The sequence below is a fragment of the Cervus elaphus genome, chromosome 16, assembly GCF_910594005.1.
Source record: "Cervus elaphus chromosome 16, mCerEla1.1, whole genome shotgun sequence".
Taxonomy (NCBI): domain Eukaryota; kingdom Metazoa; phylum Chordata; class Mammalia; order Artiodactyla; family Cervidae; genus Cervus; species Cervus elaphus.
The window spans coordinates 31,776,988-31,798,636 of record NC_057830.1 but is presented as its reverse complement, the minus strand read 5'-3'; the positions used below and the strand labels follow the sequence as shown (position 1 = coordinate 31,798,636).

At 34.5% G+C, this 21,649-nt stretch overlaps 1 protein-coding gene across 5 annotated transcripts in view; it reads left to right on the top strand.

Annotated features, from left to right (window-relative positions):
- NAA35 (N-alpha-acetyltransferase 35, NatC auxiliary subunit) overlaps positions 1-21,649 on the top strand; it is a 94,674-nt gene that overhangs the window by 22,135 nt on the left and 50,890 nt on the right. For all 5 annotated transcript variants that reach the window (XM_043927370.1, XM_043927373.1, XM_043927371.1 and 2 more), the window contains 8 exons: positions 441-555; positions 1,326-1,400; positions 3,266-3,433; positions 10,548-10,614; positions 10,694-10,737; positions 11,946-11,996; positions 12,659-12,742; positions 13,579-13,693. In XM_043927370.1, the coding sequence (XP_043783305.1) occupies positions 441-555; positions 1,326-1,400; positions 3,266-3,433; positions 10,548-10,614; positions 10,694-10,737; positions 11,946-11,996; positions 12,659-12,742; positions 13,579-13,693 (719 nt within the window). The remainder of the gene's footprint in view (positions 1-440; positions 556-1,325; positions 1,401-3,265; positions 3,434-10,547; positions 10,615-10,693; positions 10,738-11,945; positions 11,997-12,658; positions 12,743-13,578; positions 13,694-21,649) is intronic.

The following is a 21,649-nucleotide window of genomic DNA, read 5'->3' as shown; positions in this document are numbered from 1 at the left end:
TAGACTTTCAAGATGTAAAGAAAATGAAAAATACGTGAAAGTTACATTTGGTAATGATTATTCCAAACATATCTTTCTAAGTGTTAAATAAAGAAGGCAAAGTGAAATCTATTGCTGATCAGTTGATCTCTTTTTTTCCCAAAATGTTCTAATGTGCAGATTTTTTGAAGGAAGAATGAAAAACAGCTTTTCTTTTAATTCTTTTGTTGTCCCATAGTGCATGTAAAATGATTTGAGTGACAAGTACGTGGAAGAAATTTTATGTTGAAGGAGGATTATTTAATTGAAATAGAAGTGATAGCAAGTTGTGGAGACTAAATACCTAGAATAGGGTAGTTATTTGAAGTATTCAATGCTATAATGATTTTTGTACCATTGTGGGAATCTAGTTAAGCTTATTGGTTCAAATATAATTTGTAGAGTTATTTTTTTTATTGCAGGTTTGGTCTTTTTGAAGCCATGTCTGCCATTGAAATGATGGATCCCAAGATGGATGCTGGCATGATTGGAAACCAAGTTAATCGAAAAGTTCTCAATTTTGAACAAGCTATCAAGGTTGTTACCATTGTACCTTTTGTGTTTTCTTTTATTATTTGTTATTCATGTGTTAAAACATTTTGATTAATAATGGAAATCAAACTTAGTGTATCAAATTTTCTTAAATGCATCTCGGGTATGTAAACAAGTTAGTTATCTGTGTGAAAATTTTAACAAAGTTAAAAGTTTGTTCTAAATTTGTGTATGCATGCATTTTTTTAAATTAATATTTGAAAGTGTTTTGAGTATACATACCAAGGTAATTGGCTTAAGGATTAAATTTTAAGTATAAATATATTAAGTAAAATGCTTGTGGTAGTGAACTAGAAATTTACTCAATGAGAATTAATTTAGAAGTTCATTCATAGTTGCCTCAGAGCTTAATTTTGCATATTTTGTGAAGAAAGATTTGTTAAATAAGTGGAAACCATTAAAAAATTGAGATATATCAGTTTAAGGAAAATTTAAATTTTTTCTTTATAGTTTCAGTTCGTTAAAATGCTTCATATTTATTAATGTTCAAAACTAATTTTAACTGTGATTTTAAAATATTTGTTAGTTTGACTCATTTTTTTATAAAGGCCTTTATTTCAAATTAGGCTTTTATTTTTAGTATTGAAGACATATTAAGATACATTATTTTTAAGAATACAGAGTTAATTTGGCCCCTTGGTTTTATCAGATGATGAGATAGAGTTTTCTTAGAATTTATGCTTTAAAATATTTATTGTACATAGTAACCATACATTTTTAAAAAGCTTATATGTCATATTTCCCCTTTCTTTTAGGATGGCACCATAAAAATTAAAGACCTCACCTTGCCTGAATTGATAGGGATAATGGATACATGCTTTTGCTGTTTGGTAAGAGTTAAGATAGCACTGTTTGTTAATTTTAGAACTGTGGCTTACTTGAATTTCAGTTTGAAAGTATATACACCATCACTGAATATGAAATATATATAATTCTTGGCCTAGTAAGATGTATGTAAGATTATTAGGCTAAGTTATGCTATAGGAAGCAGCTATTTTACTTTTCATCTGGGTGATTTTAGGTTCTCATTTTCTGGAAGGATATTTTCTTTCCAAGAAAGATAATAATACACAGCCATTATCCAAAGTGCCTTTTCTATTCTCATGGTACTCAGGAAAACAAATCTGTAATTGAAAGGTTCTGTAAATAAGCATGAAATTTAACCAAAGAGAGTTTTGGATTGGCTTTGAAAAAATTTTTTTCCTAATCTAGTGAAAATTGAAGTAAACTGGCCATTTTACACTCTGAGGAAAATTTTTTAGTTATTTCTGTATGTACGCTGAATAGGTTGTCTTGCCGAGACTGTGGTGTAATTGTGGGAAACTCTCTTTTGTGCTGCTGTTCCCCCCCCCCGCCCCACCCCCACTTTCTGAGTGTCCCTTTCTTTTTTAAGCTTGGTATTAAATTAAATCATTGTCTTTAGACATAATGTAAAATTTCTTCATTTGTGTGTCTGGTGAAATATTCATTGATTATCAGTGTGTATGAAGTATTTCTGTTAAGTGTTTATGTGTGTATTTTTTACTTTGGTCTTTTACATCAGCTCTGTGAGCGGTCTGGTATCACTCTTACCTGTTTGCCTACTATTTGCCTAGGGTTATGTTGCTAGCTAGGGGCATAGCGAGAATCCTGATCCTCCTTCCTCCAAAGCTCTTTCCCTCAGAAATATTTTTATTACTCTTTGGCCATTTGTAATTGTAGTGGAATAGGATTAAAGGGGGCAAGATGGAGGATTTGTGTCAAAGTTGAGGAACAATTCTATGAGAGTATTGGGGCTGTATCTAAGTTTGGACTTTAATAGGCAGACAGTTTTTAGTCTGGAGAGTCTTCTGCATGCTAGTAATACAAAATATGCATCTTAATTAGAGCAATTTTCATGTTCACATCTCATTTTGTAATGTAATTTTCTTGCTCTGTTGCAGAATTCTTGGACTAAGTATAAATTATAACAATAAGCATGGGCAAATTATTTATGCTATTTCTTTATATGTAAGATGAGAACACCACCTTCCTCAAAGTGTTAGGGGAAAAAATGAGATAAGATACATGCAAAATACCTAGCATAGTACTCAAATATCATAAATTACTCAGTTTTGGTTGCAGTTCTTCTGGCTGCTAGCCCAGGGTACTTGGCCCATGGTAGTTACTCAGTAGAAGAGTGTTGCATGATTATTTTTGTGCTTTAGAATGATCCTTCTTATTGGGAGTATTGAAGTAGAGGTGGGAGCAGGAAAACAGTTGGCCAGTTTCTTGTGGTAATCTAGGTGTGATATGAATCTCTTGACTGGATTAGATAGTAGTTGGGATGAAAAAGAAGAGTTGAATGAGTGGCTAAGAACCTGGTTGGCTCTAAAATTGTGAATTCCTTAATTTCATGGGTTTTTATTTATTATGTTATAATAGAATTAATAGTGTTTGGATGTGAAGTAAGGAGGCACTCTAATTTCATTAATATCTAAATATTTTGCAAACAATTATTTAATAAAAGAATGCTTTCCATATCTATAACTTTTGGGTAATCATATTTTTAATTCTTGAAAGACTTTGGTCAGTGAAAGTGAATTCAGACTCTTCTGATCTTCCTTTTAATCTTCTTTTAAATCTTGTGATTAATCATATTTATTTGGGCCTGTGTCTGGCCTTGGACTGTTGAATCAAACTTTTCAGACTTGTGCATTCTTTTATTTCTTTATAGATAACGTGGTTAGAAGGCCATTCCTTGGCACAGACAGTATTTACGTGCCTTTACATTCATAATCCAGATTTTATAGAAGATCCTGCCATGAAAGCTTTTGCTCTGGGTATCTTGAAAATCTGTGACATTGCAAGGGAAAAAGTCAATAAAGCTGCTGTTTTTGAAGAGGTAAGATTTTGTTATTTAAGAATTCCTGAAACTCATTGGCCACCTCATCTTAATATATATTCTCTTAGTACCATTCATTGAGTATTCATTATGTACAGAGGTACTCTGGATATTGTGAGGATTCACAAAGAAAATAGAAGAGATAAGCTTGTCCCTTAAGTCTCTTATAAATTATAACATAAAAATTAATTTCAGTCTTTGGAGGAAAGGAAGACAAAAGTTATGAAGAATAGTTTAGAGTATAAACTTTTTTTTCCACTTAGTACCTCAAACTGACAAAGTGTTTTACATTTTAGTCATAGAAAGATTTTTCCATTTATCATTAAAAAAAATGATTATAGACACTGTATTTTAAGGGGAGATGTGATAGCATTTGAAACTAAGTTATTTCTGTTTCTTTCATTTGTTGAAACTGTTAACTTTCTTTTTTACACTGTTACTGATCCAGAATAAATATCTTAGGCTCCAGCAATGATTCAGTGTAAAGCTTTTCTAAATGTATATTATATATGTGAGAATAATAGCTAAGTATACACCTAATGTGAGTTCCACATTTAAATGTGTGGCTTATGAGTTGTTTATGAAGTACTGGGTATTTCTTAAACACTCATTGGTTATTTAGCTATATATTTGAATTGATACAGGTAGAAAATCTTACCCATTTGGATGGAATTTTTTAAAAGATTAGTTTGAGTTAAAAAATGAGAAGAGACACACAAATTGTTTTAAGTATTCCCAAAAGGACATTAAAAATCAGTGGGACAGAGAAAGGGTGTTTTTACCAAATAGTTCTAGAATAATTGGTTGGCACCCTTGAAACTTACTTTATCAGCGTTTTACATCTGCCTTAGTCCGTTTGTGTTGCCATAACAGAATACCATAACCTGGGGTGGCTTATGCACAGTTATTTATTTCTCATAGTTCTGGAGGCTGAGAAGTCTAGGATCAAGGCATCAGCAGATCTGGTGCCTGGTGAGGGCCTGCTTCTTGGTTCGTCTTTTCACTGTGGCCTCACATGGCAGAAGGAGGGATGGGGAGTTCTCCAGAGTCTCTTTTATAAGGACACTAATCCCATTTATGAGGGCCCACCCTCATGGACCTTCTAAAGGTTCCATCTCCCAGCACTGTCACATTGGAGGTTAGGTTTCAACATATAAATTTTGAGGGGACACAGTCAGTCTGTTGCAGTTGGTTGATATGTCTTAAGTCTCAGTCTGTAGGTTCCCTCTGTTTTTAGTTTTTTAAGCCTTGCAACTCGTTGTTAAAGAACTCTTCCAAAGGTTCCACCTCCAATTGCTATCACATTGGGCATTAGAACTTCACATATGAATTTGGGAGTGGGAGGGGGACACAAACATTCAGTTTATAACAACATCAAAGTAAATTGTAGAGAGATAAAATGTTTTAGATATAAAAAAGTTGCTTAAAAATCAGAAGGCAGTTTATAGAAATAAAATGGCCATTAAGTGTAAGATGTTTAACCTCATTTTAGAAATGCAGATTAAAACTGTGAGATACCATTTTTTTTACCTTTAATAGGCACTGACATGCTGCGGGGGGGCAGTGTATGGCAGGGGGGATATGAATAGTCATTGTTTTCCTTTTCTTTTAACTTTTAAAAATTTTAGTTTATTTGGAAATGTTTTCCAAATAACAGCAGTTAACAGTGATAGCACCAAGAGCACCCAGATTCAGCTGCTCTTAACCTATCATGTCATTTTTCACTTTTTCTCTCATGTATGTATGTATATATATATCTTTCTGAACCATTGGCGAGTAAGCTATGTACATTTTGATCTCTGAGACACGTCAATATGGACCTCATAAGGAAAAGGACACGCTCATACACAACTACAGCACAGTGATCAACCTCAGCAAATCTATGATACCAGTCCACTACCTACCCATGTTCTCTGTCAGTTGACTTAGTAACATCCTTAGTGTTTTTCCCCTACAGTGTGGGATCCAGTCTAGGATCATGTCCTGCGTCTAGTTGCATATCTCTTTAGTGTCCTTTAATTTACAGCAGTTCTTCATTCTTTGTCTCTAATGACATCGGTATTTTTGGAAAACAGCCCTCTTCTGCTTTCCCTTACTTAATAGAATGTTCCTTACTTGGGGCTTGTCTACTCTTTCCTCATGATTAGATTTATATTATGCAGTCCTGGCTGGAATGTGACATGAGTAATACTGTGTCCTTTGTATGGTTTCATATCTGAGACATAGAGTGTCCGTCTGTCCCTCAGTGGTGATGTGACTCTATCACCCCTTCAAGGTGCTTTCTGATTACCGTATGGTTACTTTAAAAAAAAATTATTTTATTGATGTATAGTTTATTTACATTGCTGTGTCAATTTTTGCTACACATCATAGTGATGCAGTTATATAGTTATCCATGTATATGCATATTCTTTTTCATGCTCTTTTCCTTTATGGTTTATCACAGGATATTGAATATAGTTCCCTGTGCTAAACAGTAGGATTTTGTTGTTTATTCTGTATATAATAGTTTGCGTCTGCTAATCCCACACTCCCAGTCCATCCCTCCTCTGTCCTCCTTGGCAACCATGAGACTGTTTTCTATGTCTGTGAGTCTGTTTCTCTTTCATATATAACTTCATTTCTGTCATATCTTAGATTCCACATATAAGTGGCATCATTTGGTATTTGTTTTTTCTGATTTAAATCCTTCACTTGCTTAGATAATCTCTAGGTCCGTGCATGTTGTTGCAAATGGTATTTCATTCTTTTTTTTGGCTGAGTAGTATTCCATTGTGCATATATGTGTGTGTGTCTGTGTATATATATACATATATACATATACACACACAACATCTTTATCCATTCATCTGTCAATGGATATTTATGTTTCCGTGTCTTGGCCATTGTAAATAGTGCTGCAGTGAGCATTGGGGTGCCTGTGTGTTTTGAATTACAGTTTTGCCCAGATATATGACCAGGAGTAGGATTCCAGGATCATATGACAACTCTACTTGTAGTTTTTTTGAGAAGCCTCCGTACTGTTTTCCATAGTGCCTGCACCAGTTCACATTTCATGGTTACTGTTTTTAACCTTGCGTACATAGTAAGCAATATGTAGGGAAACTCTTTAAGATCATATAAATATCCTGCTTATTAAAAATCTTTCCATATATATGTAGTATCCATTCACGGTACTTGCTTGGACTAATCTTAGTGTGTTGACTTCAAAATGATGATTCTGAATTCCAACACTCTTTCCACATTTATTAGTTAGGACAGGATTCTACTATAAACAAAGATTCATGCATTTTTGACGGGAGTGTAAATTCTACAACTTTTTAAAAGAGTAGTTTGGTACTATCTATGATTTAAAGGCTTGTCTTGTTTCATCAGTTTCAGTTTTAGGAATTTAGCCTATAAATATATTCAAGCTTATCCTCAAAGATCTATGTTCAAGGACATTAGTTGTAGTGTTTGTAGTAACTAAAGTCTGGGAACTAGTGTCCATCAGTACAAGACATTAAATGACACTACCCTCATGCTGCCAAGTAAGTGTTTTGCACCCTTTACAAAGGAGGGGTAGGCTTGCTTATACAAATTAGATCTCTAAATTAATGTAAAAATATAAGTTTGGTATAGAAGGGCATGTGTAACTTGCTACCATTTTTGCTCTTTTTGTAAAAAGAGATAGGTAGTTAAATCATCATACACAAGAAGATAACTAAGGTATTGAGGATCAGAGTATAAACTTTTTTGTAATTTTTATTATACACCTGTGTTACTTTCTAAGTAAACAAAAAAAATTTTATAATATTTTTTAGTTCAAATTTCTGCGTACTCTCTGGATGAAGGACTTACTAAGAGATAAAAGAAATCCTAAAGAAAAGGATTACTAGGAAAAAAGCTGATAGAAAAAATTCTTAGGAAAAATACAGAAAAAAAAATCAGTTTTTGTGTATTAAAATCCCATTCAAATAAAGATGAGAGTAAAACCCACATGAATAAATGGCAGTAAAATAAATAGCTTATTCATAGAGGAAGGTTATCAAATGATCATAATATTTAAAAAATTCAGGCTAAAAAAAAAATTCAGGCTCAGTGTAATCCAAGAAAATCTAAGTAATAATTAGTTCACTTTTCATCTACACAGTATTTAAAATAAGAATATATATATTTTTTTTACTAGTGAGAGTATGCATTAACATAGCTGCTTTGGAAAACAGTTTAGCAGTGTATATATCAATAGTTTTAAACTTATTGATACCATTTAAACTAGTTAGTTCACCTTTAGAACTCAGCCTTAAAGAAATTAATAGGCATAGGGACGGTTAATGTCCAAATACATTAATCAGAGTTTTTAATAGTGAAAATTGGTATTGATCAAAATACTACCATTAGGGTTATGGTTGAAATAAATTGTGCTTAACTGTATCTCATATAATAATGATTATGTGTAATGAATATATAGAGATGACAGTATTTAATATCATGGGAAAATGCATACTTTAAAAGGTTAAGAAGGCAGCACACAGTGTAACCAATTATGTAAAACTAGAACTGGAGAAAGTTAGTTCCTAGACTGGAAAGATATTTTTCTTGTTTTGCTAAACTTTTCAGGTAATCCAGATGAATTTGTCTCAGTTTGGTAATTTAAAAATGTTGATTGCCTAGTAAAATCCTTTAGAGGCCTGGTAATGAATAAATATGAATGACTTAAAATCAACAAATAATTTGTTTGAAATGGATGCTTCTGAAGTCCCTAATGATTATGTATTATGTCTCTGCTTTGTTTTTACTCCTGAACTGGAGACGTTCTCATTTGCCCAAAGAAGTTTCTTTTAATATGTTGCTCACGTGCAAAATGGGAACCACAGTTCCTCTATCAAATGGCTTTTCTGCTGTCTTGCAAAATGATGTCTTTAGTGTTATCTTTGATTACTTTTTTTTTTTTTTTAACCTCCTACATCCAGATTCTTTTACCTTGCAAATGTCTTGAATCTGGGCACTATTTTTTCTTCTCTATAGCCCACAAAGTGTATAATGAAAAATTGTAGTGCTCTCCTCTTTCCTTATCCATTCATAATAATCAGTTCTTTTAGCTTTTTCCTACAGTTTCCATATTTCTGTATAATAGGCTAATATTCTAGTTTCTAGGTTTAAGAATTTATCAACCTTTAGGTAGCATAGAGCATCAAATTTTTAGTGTATACTTAGCATTTATATGCTAAGGATTCGTAAGGATTCGTATACATCCCTCACTCCAAATAATAATTCAGTTTATGGTTAAATCATTCACTACAGAAATTATTGTGACTGTATAAATATTAATGACAGATGAGCCAGAGTAGTGTATGCTTTTTTAATCATACAAATTTTTTTTTCTTAAAGGCAGTAATTACTATTTCTTTTGAGTTTGCTTAGTTTTCTGTGTACTTCTCCTTAATTCCTTTCCCATTATTATTAAACTATCAGATAATCTGTATATTTCATCATGTATATATGCAGCTATACATACATCCAGTAATGTATAATTTTTTTTTTAATATTCTTGAACTTCTTTGTTTTCTAGCTAGGTCATTTGCTTTATAGGCCTGGAGCTGTCATCCCAGGTTTCTCTGCATTGTTCTCCTAGGAATTCCATTTCCCTGTCTTTTTGTTAGATCCCTAGTTACCTGGGTCTCATGCCCGTATTGTTTGTAGTTTATAACCTTGCTTGTTCAGTGCCTCCAGTTTCTTTGGGGAGACAGGGAGGGAGTTTTTCTTTGAGACCTTGTATGTCTGAAAATGTTTTCCTTACCCTTTCACCTGGTCAACGGTTTGGCTATAATAGACTTCTAGGCTGGAAAATAATTTTCCTCTGAATTTTGAAGGCATTGTTCCACTGATTTGTAATCCCATTGTTACCATCCTGATGCTTGACTCCTGTTTTCTCTTGGAATCATTTAGATTTATCTTTTTAGTGACCATACCTTAGACTTAGTCTTTGTCACCCCTTATGATCTTTGAAGCTTGAAGCATGCTACCACCTCTGTTTGTAGATTATTTGTGTTCTGATTCCTATGGTTCTTCACTCCTACTTGGAATAATGGAATGGATGGAAGTGCCTTTTACCAATGTGGTAAACACTATGAAAGTTCATATTTATACATGTACAATTTGAGAATCCTATTTGATGTCCAAGTAGAGATAAGAGTATAAGCTTCATCCAGAGGCTGTGTTTGTAGCTCTGTAATACAACCTGAGACTTAAAAGACCCAGTCCTGTGAAGCATACAGTTCCTCTGAGTTCTTTGAGACTAGGATATTTGTTTGTACTTCATTCTCTCTGTAAGTTTAGTGTTTGACATAAATTGCATGCTTACTGACATTTTTGTTGAGTCCGGAAATTTCTCTACAATTCTGGCCACTGCTGTGAATGTCTGTTATTCCATTATATTAGGCTTTTATATACATTTTAGAAGAATTGTAATATGGCAGAAACACTCCTTTATTAGAGCTTTTAACTTCCTAGCCAAAATCAGCCAGATGATCTTAAACTCTTCATAGTGGATCCAGCAAACAACTTAATTTGCTAATATCTCAGCAGTGTTTTAAATTATTTTGAGAGGGGGAACTCATATTTGAATCATTTTTTTCTTTACAATGGGTTGAAGTGGGAATGTGGTTCTGCTGTCACTGAGTAATTCTGTTTGAAAAGCTTAACTTTTGTAGCCTAACAGTCTGTAAAAAGACACATAATAGGTTTTGAAGAGTCTTGTCTAAATTTTGCAGCCTTGTCATCAAATGGTAATTGTTATGTATTTATTGTTCATCTGTAAATGTGAGAATTCTTTGTAGGTGGGAATAGTTTGTAATGTTATCATAAGCATTGTTTTGCAGATGAACATATTAAATGCAAGTATGTTTAAACAGCCTAAGGATAAACAGTTGAGATTCAGGGACTAGAGATAGCGTTAGAATGTGGTGTGTTCCTGGCGTGACTGTAAAGAGAGTTGGGTGAATGATAGCAGTATTTGCGGTGACATTATTCTGTTACCGTTTCCTTCTAGCAAATGGTTTAGTGATTTTGTAAGAGAAAAATGATGAAAGGTTTTGCTGCTATTCAAGGGCCTAATTATTGCTTTTCCATATAGGAAGATTTTCAGTCAATGACTTATGGATTTAAAATGGCTAACAGTGTGACAGATCTTCGAGTTACAGGTAAAACCATTTATAAAGGTAATTCACAAGTTTTACATTTGAATTTGCTTCCTTTTAAAATTATTGTCTCTATTTCTAGGCATGCTAAAAGATGTGGAGGATGACATGCAAAGAAGAGTAAAGGTATATTTTCTTTCTCTTTTCTTTAGGATATTTATATTCTTCTAAATGTCAGGTTAACTTTAGCTAATTACAAATAGCTAGTAAGCTAATTACAAATAGCTAGGTAAGACTACCAAGTTCCTTTATGTATGCTATGCCTTTTTTTGGTGATGAGTTTGAAGACTACTGGAGTGGTTTCTGATGAATTAATATTACTTTCTAGTACTCAAAATTTAACCATTTCAAATTTTTTCAATTTTTTGCCACTGTTTTAGAATTTTAGTATGCTGTTTTAAGAATAGCATAAGATGCTAGAGTTTTAAATGCTTCAAAGGTAAGGATTATCTTCTTCACCTTTGTATTTTTAATGGTTAGGACAGTGTCTAGAACATAGTAGAAGAGTGCAATAAATAGTAGTTTCTCAAATCTGGTAAAAACCTATGAGCGACAGACACCCTTTGGTGAGATGACCATGATGATTTTGTTCTGCTAGAGATTAAAAATGAAAAATTACATTTCTATTATTTTTTTACACTTATATAACACAGCATGGTTGTCAAAACAGTTTTGCATTATTGTCTTATTTGATATTTACAGTTATTCAGTGTATTAGGCAATAAAATACACTTTCAAATGAAGAAAATAGAGCTCAAAAGCGTCAGGTAACCTGTCTTGAGTCTTCTTAAGGGCATGCCGTTATTAAGTGGCAGTTCCAGGTCTAGAACCCAGATCTACCGGATCTTCCTGTGGTATTGCCTTTGGGTTTTGCCCGAATCCTCAGCCACGTGTTACATGCGGATGAAGAAGAGTCTGCATGTTAGTATAGAACTGAGCAGTGTTTACCGTGTGACTTTATGATGTGATTCTGTAAAGATCGCCTTGCATTTCTCTGGGTTAGTTTTGAGAACATCAGGAACTTCAGTTAATAGATCTTTTAAAAGAAAGAAGTACTGTGTACCATGTGCTTTTGCTTATATTATTCATTGTTTTGCTTTTGCTGTTTTTAGTAAGTACCTTTTTCCTTTGTGTGATATTTATATCAAAATGAACTAAGTGTATATAGTACTGTTAGGTAAATAATTGAAACAGCGTTTTCCTTCCAAATATTTGCTTCAAATAGATTATAGTGTATACTCAATAAGTTAATTTTTTCCTTTACCTTGTGTAATCATAATTTATGCTTTTACAGGCTTGTGTTTGTTTTAATTCACATTTTTTTAAAATTTTAGAGTACTCGAAGTCGACAAGGAGAAGAAAGAGACCCAGAAGTTGAACTAGAAGTAATTGAACTTATTTTCTGGTAGATAATATCAGAGAAGTCTGCCTCTTAATGTTATAGTTTTATGAACTGCGTTATAATTTGTGGAAGCCCTTTTTAAGGTATTTCTTTAAAAATTGGACATTACAAGGGAGTTTATTTCCCTTGTATTTATTTTGATAGAATTATAATACAACTCTTTCAGATACATGATTTCAGAGTTCTTCGATATTCTTATGAGGTAGGTAGGAAGAAAAAATGTTTTTTTGTTTTTTTTTTTCAGATGATCCACCAAAACTTGGCAGAAGTCAAGAACTTCTATATCAAAATTTGTCTAGCCTTTGTTGAGATCCTAAATTTTCTGACTGCTTAAAGCATGTTTCTATCAGTCCTCTTAAAAATACTAATTAGATCAGTTTTGAAATAATAGTGTAACTCCTGACTTGGGAAAAAAATCAGTCCTTGTGATACAGAAGCTTTATTATATATTTCTGTTTCAGTAAAATAGGCTTCATTTTATTGTGTTTTATGCAGCTCATTTTCAGATATTTAAAAGCCTATAAGTGAAGGCATTTCTAAGGTATTAACACTGAGATTTAGAACTTAATATACCATATTTTAAAATGAAATTTCTTTCACAAGGCTTTGCATCTTTTAACTTTTAGTCCTTTCTTATTTTTTTAGCACCAACAATGTTTAGCAGTATTCAGCAGAGTGAAATTTACTCGAGTGTTACTGACAGTGCTTATAGCCTTTACTAAGAAAGAGGTAAGGGTATTTAATCTGTTCAGTGTTTTTGTTTTTGATGGAATGCTTTATTTTGGTAGTTCTGAGACTTTTCTGTTGGAATGTATATGCACACATACACAGCACTCAGCATTTGGTGTGTTTATGTCAGGATATCCCTGATGATTTTCTCCGAAAGTCACGTGAATTTTACATTGTGCCCTTAACATATCCATGTCTGTTGTTGATATAAAGATAATGTATTGCTTATTAGTGGATATAATAGTAGAAGCTGAAATTGCTTCTGTGAAGTTAGTTGGAGAAATTAAAAATGAGAATTTTAGGTAGGCTCTTGTTTCATTCAGTTAAATAATTAACTTGGATTTGTATAGAACCAAAAACAACCCTTAGATGGTGAATATTTGTGTGTGTGTGTGTGTTGTGTTAACTCAAGTAAATTACAGGCTAATTTGTGAATAGTTAATTTTGAGTAAAGATCCAGCCCTTAAAAACTTCTGTAACTCTCTTCTTTTTTTAAAAATTTACCTTGATGAATGACTTAGTAGGAATGTTGCAGTTTCTCATTTTCTAGTTGACTACATCTCTTTAGGAAAAAAAAAAACATGAGATTGGTAGAATAAACCAGAAATGTTTCCTATTATTTTTTAGTGGTTCCTACAAAGTATTGATATGAGTAAAAAAATTATTTCTATCCTAACAGGATCTGGGCATCCTGTATTAAGTGAATAGTTTGTGAAAACCAATGTCATTACAACAAGCATTTAATAATTTCATTATTGTTTATAGGATTTTCCTATTTAATGTATATCTTTCAGTGAAAGAATATGTAAGAATGTTTTTGGTGATTTATTTGCTAGACCAGTGCTGTTGCAGAAGCTCAAAAATTGATGGTTCAAGCAGCAGATCTTCTTTCTGCCATTCATAATTCATTGCATCATGGTATCCAGGCCCAGAATGATACTACAAAAGGAGGTAATTGTCTGTTTTGTTCTTGCTCTTTTTGTTGTTGTTCTTTCCCATCCATGGTATATAGTGCTTGGTTTGTTCTAAGATATTATTTGTCAGTCTGTCCAAAACATTCTAACTTTGGATTGTTTTGCTCCATAGGCTTTTATATAGAGTGTTTATGGTCCCTTTCTTCATGGTCATCCTTTTTCTTTAATTACCTCTCCACTTTACTGCTTTGAGAGGTCATCACCTAGATTTCAGTCTTCCCTGACTCTACCAGGCAGGCCTGGGTGTTTTCTGTGGCCTCATTGTACTCATTCATGCCTTTGTTACATTTTTTTAGTATATCATATTATAGTTTACCTTGTAATTCTATGAGATTTTTAATACTTCTATGCCAGAGTCTCTTCCTTGTGTTTTCCTGCAGTGCTTGGCACATTGTTGACACTCAGTAGATTTTATCATGAACTGTTCCTTAAAAATAAAAAGAGACAGTGTACCTTTATAAAACTCCAGCTGAGTTAACACTTTAGTAATGTGCAGCAATTTTGGTTATCCTTAAAATTCATTAAAATGAGATAACATTTATGTTTTTAAAATTTGTTTTTCACTGTTGTTGGTCTTCTGACCAGAAAGTCCAGCTTTTATTGATTCATATTCCTTTGCTTTTTTGCCCCTTTTCCTCTTTTTTGGGGAATAAGTTGTGGTATTCCCCTTCCCATGAATTTTTTTCTTACTCATACATTAGGTAGTGAAACAGTCCAAAGATAATTTGGCTTAGGCAATCAATATAATATTTATGGATAATAATTATTCTGAGCTTATAAATTCATTATTAATTCTTTAACATTTTAACATTTTCTACAGAAGAGGGAAAGATCACGTGACGGTTAGATGACTGACTAGGTGGCATTCTGTAACTGTGGGACATTAAAAAGAAAAAAGTTTTATTCATAGCAAGCTATCTAGTACATGTTTACAGAGAGTTTAACATTTCTACAATTCTTCAATACTTTGAAATCAAGTGCAAGAATACTTTATGAAAACCAGTGTAAAATACATTCAGTTCAGTTCAGTACAGTCGCTCAGTCATGTCAAGCTCTTTGTGACCCCATGAATCGCAGCACGCCAGGCCTCCCTGTCCATCACCAACTCCCAGAGTCTACCCAAACCCATGTCCATTGAGTCGGTGATGCCATCCAGCCATCTCATCCTCTTTTGTCCCCTTCTCCTCCTGCCCCCAATCCTTCCCAGCATTAAGGTATTTTTCAGTGAGTCAACTCTTCGCATGGGGTGGCCTAAGTATTGGAGTTTCAGGTTCAGCATCAGTCTTTCCAATGAACACCCAGCACTGATCTCCTTTAGGATGGACTGGATGGATCTTCTTGCCGTCCAAGGGACTCTCAAGAGTCTTCTCCAACACCACAGTGCATTGCTTGCAAGTAATTTGTTTGGTTGATTATGTATCAACAAGGTATTATGATGCAGAGCAAGAGTCAAATGACTTGATTCTAATGCTCCTGTTTTTGCCATATCTTTACATGGTCTGTTCTGGTCTATAACTGAGGATAATAATTGCCATGGGATCATTAGTTGCCCACATGTTTTATGGCTTCCCTGTAGTTCATATCAGTCAGCAGTTAAAACAAAAATGTATGTGTATATTCTCAACTATTTCTCTGGTTTTATAGGCTGTTTATGAGTAAGCTTCTGGAAGATGGTTTGCATAAAGTTGGTTTGAATAAACTAAGCAAGTGAAGTTTTAAATTTAGGGAGTTCTTTGTTTTTTGCTAAACACTTTTTATGCTCACTCAACTTTGTAATTATCCAGCTTAAGCATGAAGCCAAACAGTTCTATAATAAAAAAGTGAAAACCTTCCCAGTAATGTTTATTCTAAGAAAATCGTGATAAAGCTATTAGTATAGATTAGTTTGGATCTCAGATTATTCATTTTGCCTTCTTACTGTTATTAGAATGCATCTAGTGACAGAATGACTGTAAAGCTTGAAATTGCCGAGCATTGATTTTATCTTCTTATTGAAAAAATACATAGTAAGTGGGAACTTGGAAACTGGTGTTAAGGGAGGAAGTAGGAAGAATCAAACTTGGTTCAAGGACTGCTTGCTGGTTGGTTTACTCAGTGGATATGATGGCTTGACAATGAAGGAGGTGGAAGTGGTTTGGGGACAGGAGATGTTTAAGGGAGGCAGCTTGGGATTTTCTGATGCAGGGACATGGAGCAGACCGCTCACCAAGTGAATATTTCGCTCTGGAAAATAAACAGAAGAAGGTTTTGGAGTTATTTTCATGTTAAGTGCTAATTGAAATCGAAAAAGTAAATGTGGTTAATCAGGGCTTTCTGAGTTCAGGACTTTGTTAGAACTTTTGTGAAAAAACAAGGGAAGCAGAGGATTCAGTGAAGCACATTGTTGCTCCTTGTATTTGCTTGTGCTGTTTTATTGCTTATGAATTCTGTACTGCTTTTTATATGTCTGTGGAGCTCTTCAAAATAATGTTCAGATTATTTCCTCCAATGAGACTTTTCATGTTCTACTTGTCAAAGTTTGTTTATCTCTCCCATATTCTTTTCTATTTATCTGTGGATTAGGTTTGATTTACTCTTTCGAATGCAGACATCTTTAACAGTTGCTAGTAGAAATTAAAAATTTAATCAAACTTAGGTTGTCTGAAATTGGTAGGTACTTTGGAAGTGTATCTCTAACTCTGACATTAAGTTTCAAGAGCCCTTGGGGAATTCCCTGGCAGTCCAGTGGTTAGGACTCTGCACTTTCACATGGGTTCAGTCCCTGGTCGGGAAACTAAGATCCCACAAGCTGCGTGGCTTGACTGGAAAAGCAAAAACAACAAAAAAGAAGTCTTGTCATCCTTTTGAAAAAAGATGTATGATTCAGATGGTGTATTAATCACATGCATTACCTTCTGAAACCTTAATGACAATGAAGAAGTGTTTGGGTTTTTAGCAAATAGATATAATTAATAAAGGGGCATCCCAGGTGGCACAGTGTCAAAGAATCCTCCTGCCAACACAGGAGACTCAAGAGACTCAGGTTCAATCCTGGATCGGAAAGATTCCCTAGGAATAGGAAATGGCAACCCACTTCAGTATTCTTGCCTGGAAAATTCCATGAACAGAGGAGCCTGGCAGGCTACAGTCCATGTGGTTGCAAAGAGTCATACACTACTGAGCACACATAATAAAGACGGAAAAGACAGGGAAAGAAGGCAGTAGCAACAAAATTTTAGAAGCTGGAAAACAGATGTTGAGCTGTCTGTTCAAGTAACTGAATTCTTAGCTACTGATAAAGAAAGTCAAAATACAGTCCAGTTTATACTGCAGATCCTCTGAAGGGCCTCCTTTTTAGTATACCAGATACCTCTGAAAATGAGGATGAGAATTATGTTGATGAGATCTGGTTGAAAATCTGTTTAGAAGCAGAGAGATTTCCCTCCCATTTTCTCCATGATAACATCCCTGAGCCTCAGAATACTAGAAGTTTATTCTCTTGAAATGCAGAACAGAGAGATTCTAGACTGAGGAGATACCAGGCACTGCTGAATGCTACACATTATGGGGGAGATAAGTGGTAATTTAGATACTTACTTTTGTAACATCTATCCTTCCTTTTCCTACACACTACATCAAGCTCTGGCAGGTCCCCCCACCCCTCACCCCCACTCCCAGCTTCCAGAACAGTGAAGTCTAGCTCTTGCGTTCCACTTAAGGATTTGGAAAACTTAGGGAAATCTGGCAAGCCCAAGAGATAGAGAAAAAAACATCAGCAAAATCTAAATTCATTGGTATTAGCAGTTCTCCTGATGAAATAGTTTGGTACAAAAACCTTGCCTATATTGATAGAGCTCCTAATGAGGTTTTTAGTCCTTCAGCTTCAAGCCTAGGTATATAGTCATGGGTTGAAAGCTCTAGCCTATAAGAAAAGACCAAAACAGACAAGCAAAGACAATACCTCTTAAAAATGAAAAAAAAAAAAACCACAACAAACAAACAAAACCCAAAGAACTGTGTATGTAAAATAATAGGATGTTATAGAAAAGAGAAAAAATATATTCTTTGACATTCATAATTTTAAGAGCAGAATCATTAATAGAAAATAGAGAATGCAAATTTGAGGAAATCTTAGAGAAAGTAGAGTAAAAATGAACAGGTTGAAAATAAAGAGAAAAAAGGAAACAAAATATTTTAGGTTCAGTCCAGTTCCATTATTTAATAAAGATCAATAATAAGATAAATGAAAGTAAGCTAATAAAAGTTTTTCCAGAAATAAAGTACAAAAAATAAATGTCAAAAAAGAAAAAGTCATGTAATGACTTAAAATTTCCTGGAATCAATGAAGCAAATGCCCAGGGTAAGAGCGCCAGTAAAGAGCTGCTCAGCATAACCAGGTGAAAGTAGACCTCTCCAAGGCATATGACCAGGAAATTTCAGAATAGTTGGGGAAAATAGATCCTAAGAGATTTGAAAGAGAAAAAGAGGTTGCACACAGAATGAAGACAGAATGTCATCAGAGTTTTAAACAACAGGAAAGGAAGCTAGCAATCAGTGTAATAAAGAACAAACTTGAAGTAGTCACACTTGCTGATTTTAAAACTTAGCACCATGCTACATTAATCAAGAGAATTTAGAATTAGTATAAAGATAGTCAAATTAGTATAAAAATAGTGGGATAAAACCAGAAATCCGAAAATGATCATTTATGGTCAGTTGGTATTTGAAATGAGTGTGAAGACAGTTAAGTGGGGAAAGAAAAGTATTTTCAACAAATGACAGTGGAACAACTAGATAACCAGAGCAAAAGGATAAAGTTCACACCTTCCCCACCCCTCCTCACATCATAAACAAAAGTCAACTCAAAATGGATCAGTGACATAAATATAAGAACTGAATATATGGAACTCTAGAACCTGGGAATAAACCATTAAGAATCAATAAAAAGAAAAATTAAATCAGTGAAAAAACAGGCAAGGGATCTAAGTTAGACATTTCTCTGAATATGATTTACAAATGACCAGTAAACATCTGAAAAGATGGATATGCCATGGGAAATGCAAATCAAAATGAAGATTCCACTTCATAACAAGTGTTGATGTTTTGAAGACACTGGAACCTTTATACACTGCTGGTGGGAATGTAAAATAAGCAGCTACTTTGGAAAACAATTTTACAGTGTCTCAAAATACGTAATGTTAGATTTATCACATGACCCAGCCAATAATTCTAGGTCTGTGTATATACCCAGGAGAAATGGAAATATATGTCTACACAAAAAGCTGTACGGTAATGCTCACAGCACTTTCATTCATAATAGCCAAAAGGTAGATACAACCCAGATGTCCCTCAGCAGATGAACGGATAAATAAAATGTTGTATATACATGCAGTGGAGTGGCATTTGGCAGTTAAATATCTGCTGCCACATAGATGGACTTTGAAAACATGCTAAGTGGAAAAAAAAGTCACAACAGATCATATATGATTTTCATTTATGTAAAATGTGCAAAATAGGCAAATCCATGGAGATAGAAAGTTGACCAGTGGTAGCCTTGGGCTCGGAGAAGGCATTGGCACCCCACTCGAGTACTCTTGCCTGGAAACTCCCATGGACGGAGGAGCCTGGTAGGCTGCAGTCCATGGGGTTGCACAGAGTCAGACATGACTGAGCAACTTCACTTTCACTTTTCACTTTCTTGCATTGGAAAAGGAAATGGCAACCCACTCCAGTGTTCTTGCCTGGAGAATCCCAGGGACGGAGGAACCTGGTGGGCTGCCATCTATGGGGTCGCACAGAGTTGGACATGACTGAAGCGACTTAGCAGCAGCAGCAGCCTTGGGCTGGAAGAGAGTGGGAAGAAAGGGGACTGCTAATGTATATAGGATTTCTTCTTGGGGTGAGGAAAATGTCCTGTTTTTCTTGTGGTGGTGGTGGTGGTGGTTTTACAACTCTGAATATACTAAAAAAAAACATGTTATATATCTTTAATAGATAAATTATATAGTATGTTAATTATATCTGAGAGTTGTGATTAAAAGAAAATCAATGGGCCAGTGTTTTCAGAATTTGCAGGGGAAGTGATTTAAAATCTTGAGTCCTTTCCCAAAACTATCATCTAATTGTGAAGAAAGATATCAGGTTTGTAAAGTCTCAACAAAATTAATCTCCCAGAAGGTTTACAAGACTACTGGAATGTGCTTCATGAAAACAGGAGAGTAAATTCAGTAAAGGAAAGCATGGAGTTTAAGGATATAAAAATCCAGCATGAAAGAAAAATGAAGGAAATCCCAGGGTCATAGTGTAACAAGAACCTAATACATTGTCTCAGCATTATACATGGAAGACAAGTCCAGATTGAAGAAAGGTCACAAGGCTCTAAGTAGATACAAGATCTGTTGTCACCAATGAAATTGATATAATAGCTGTTTTCTTTAATGTAGAAGGAAGAGATATTGGCAGAGGAGGATTCCATGGACAGAGGAGCCTGGCAGGCTTCAGTCCATGGGGTCTCAAAGAGGCAGACAAGACTGAGTGACTTTCACTTTCACTTGGGGTTGAATTAAAGTGTTAAGTACATACAAGGTGAACAAAAAGTAAGACTTTTTAATGCCAGAATATGTGTGAAAGTAAAATTTATTTCGGTGTTTGCAAAAGTTATCCATGGCCCAAATGTGAAGTATAATTTACTTAATAGTGCTAAACATTGATGATAATAAAATTCCAATCTAACTGTTGGAGGTAAGAGTATCAAAGTGCATATATGCATGTGATTTATATGTGCTTATAGTGCTACTTTATATTATTTTCCCACTCCAGTATTCTTGTCTGGAGAATCCCATGGACAGAGGAGCTTGGCAGGCTACAGTCTGTGGGGTCGCAAGAGTCAGACACGACTTAGCGACTAAATCATCCAACCAACCATATTATTTTCAGTGTCTCTCTTTTTACATTTATCTCTTTTAGGCAATGAAGTAAGTTAGATAATGTGTAAAACTGAAAAAAATATGAAATAAAGTAGCACAATAAGCTTTTTATTTGGTGATATGGAGGTAGATACAAAAAGAAAGAGCTAAGAGGAAGAGGAAGGCATTGCCTCTGGGAAGAAAGAAAGAAATGGAATTGGAGGGAGAAGATTGTTAATTTGTAAATAAGAACCTTGTTTGGCTATTTGATTCTTTTTTTTTTTTTTTAAATTTAAATCAATGTATTTATTTTAGTTGAAAGCTAATTACTTTACAATATTGTAGTGGCTTTTGCCATAAATCAACACTAATCTAAGCCATGGGTGTACATGTATCCCCCATCCTAAACCCCCCCTCCCACCTGGCTGTTCTGGAGTGGCATGTATTTATGACTAAATAAAAGAAACTCAATTAAAAGTTAATGTGGATTAAAATATAAAATTAGTAGTTTAGAATTATGATGGCTTCTTGTCTGGTAATATTGTACTTGAACCTCCTGAGAGCTGCTGCTGCCATTTAGTCACTAAGTCATGTCTGACTCTTCTGTGACCCCATGGACTGTAACCCACCAGGCTCCTCTCTCTTGGGATTTCCCAGGCAAGAATACTGGAGTGAGTTGCCATTTTCTTCTCCAGGGGATCTTCCCAAATCAGGGACCAAATCTAGGTCTCCCATATTGGCAGGTGGATTCTGTTACCACTTAGCCACCAGGGAAGCCCTCCTGAGGGCTATCCTTGATGCTGAAGCAAAATTGTGCTGCCTCAACCCAATCGACTTCATTTGTGGTTTGGCAGTGTACAGGAGAGGTGGGAGCTGACTTCATTTTAAAACAACCATGCATTAGAGAGACATATGTAATGATGTTCTAGTACTGGGAACTTGAGATGGTAATCTTTGCCAATAAAGGAAATAGGTAATTTCTCTTGAATACTTAGAGGCATATCACATGTGGCTTAACTGTAAGTCATTGAGGCTTCTTGATAGTCTGG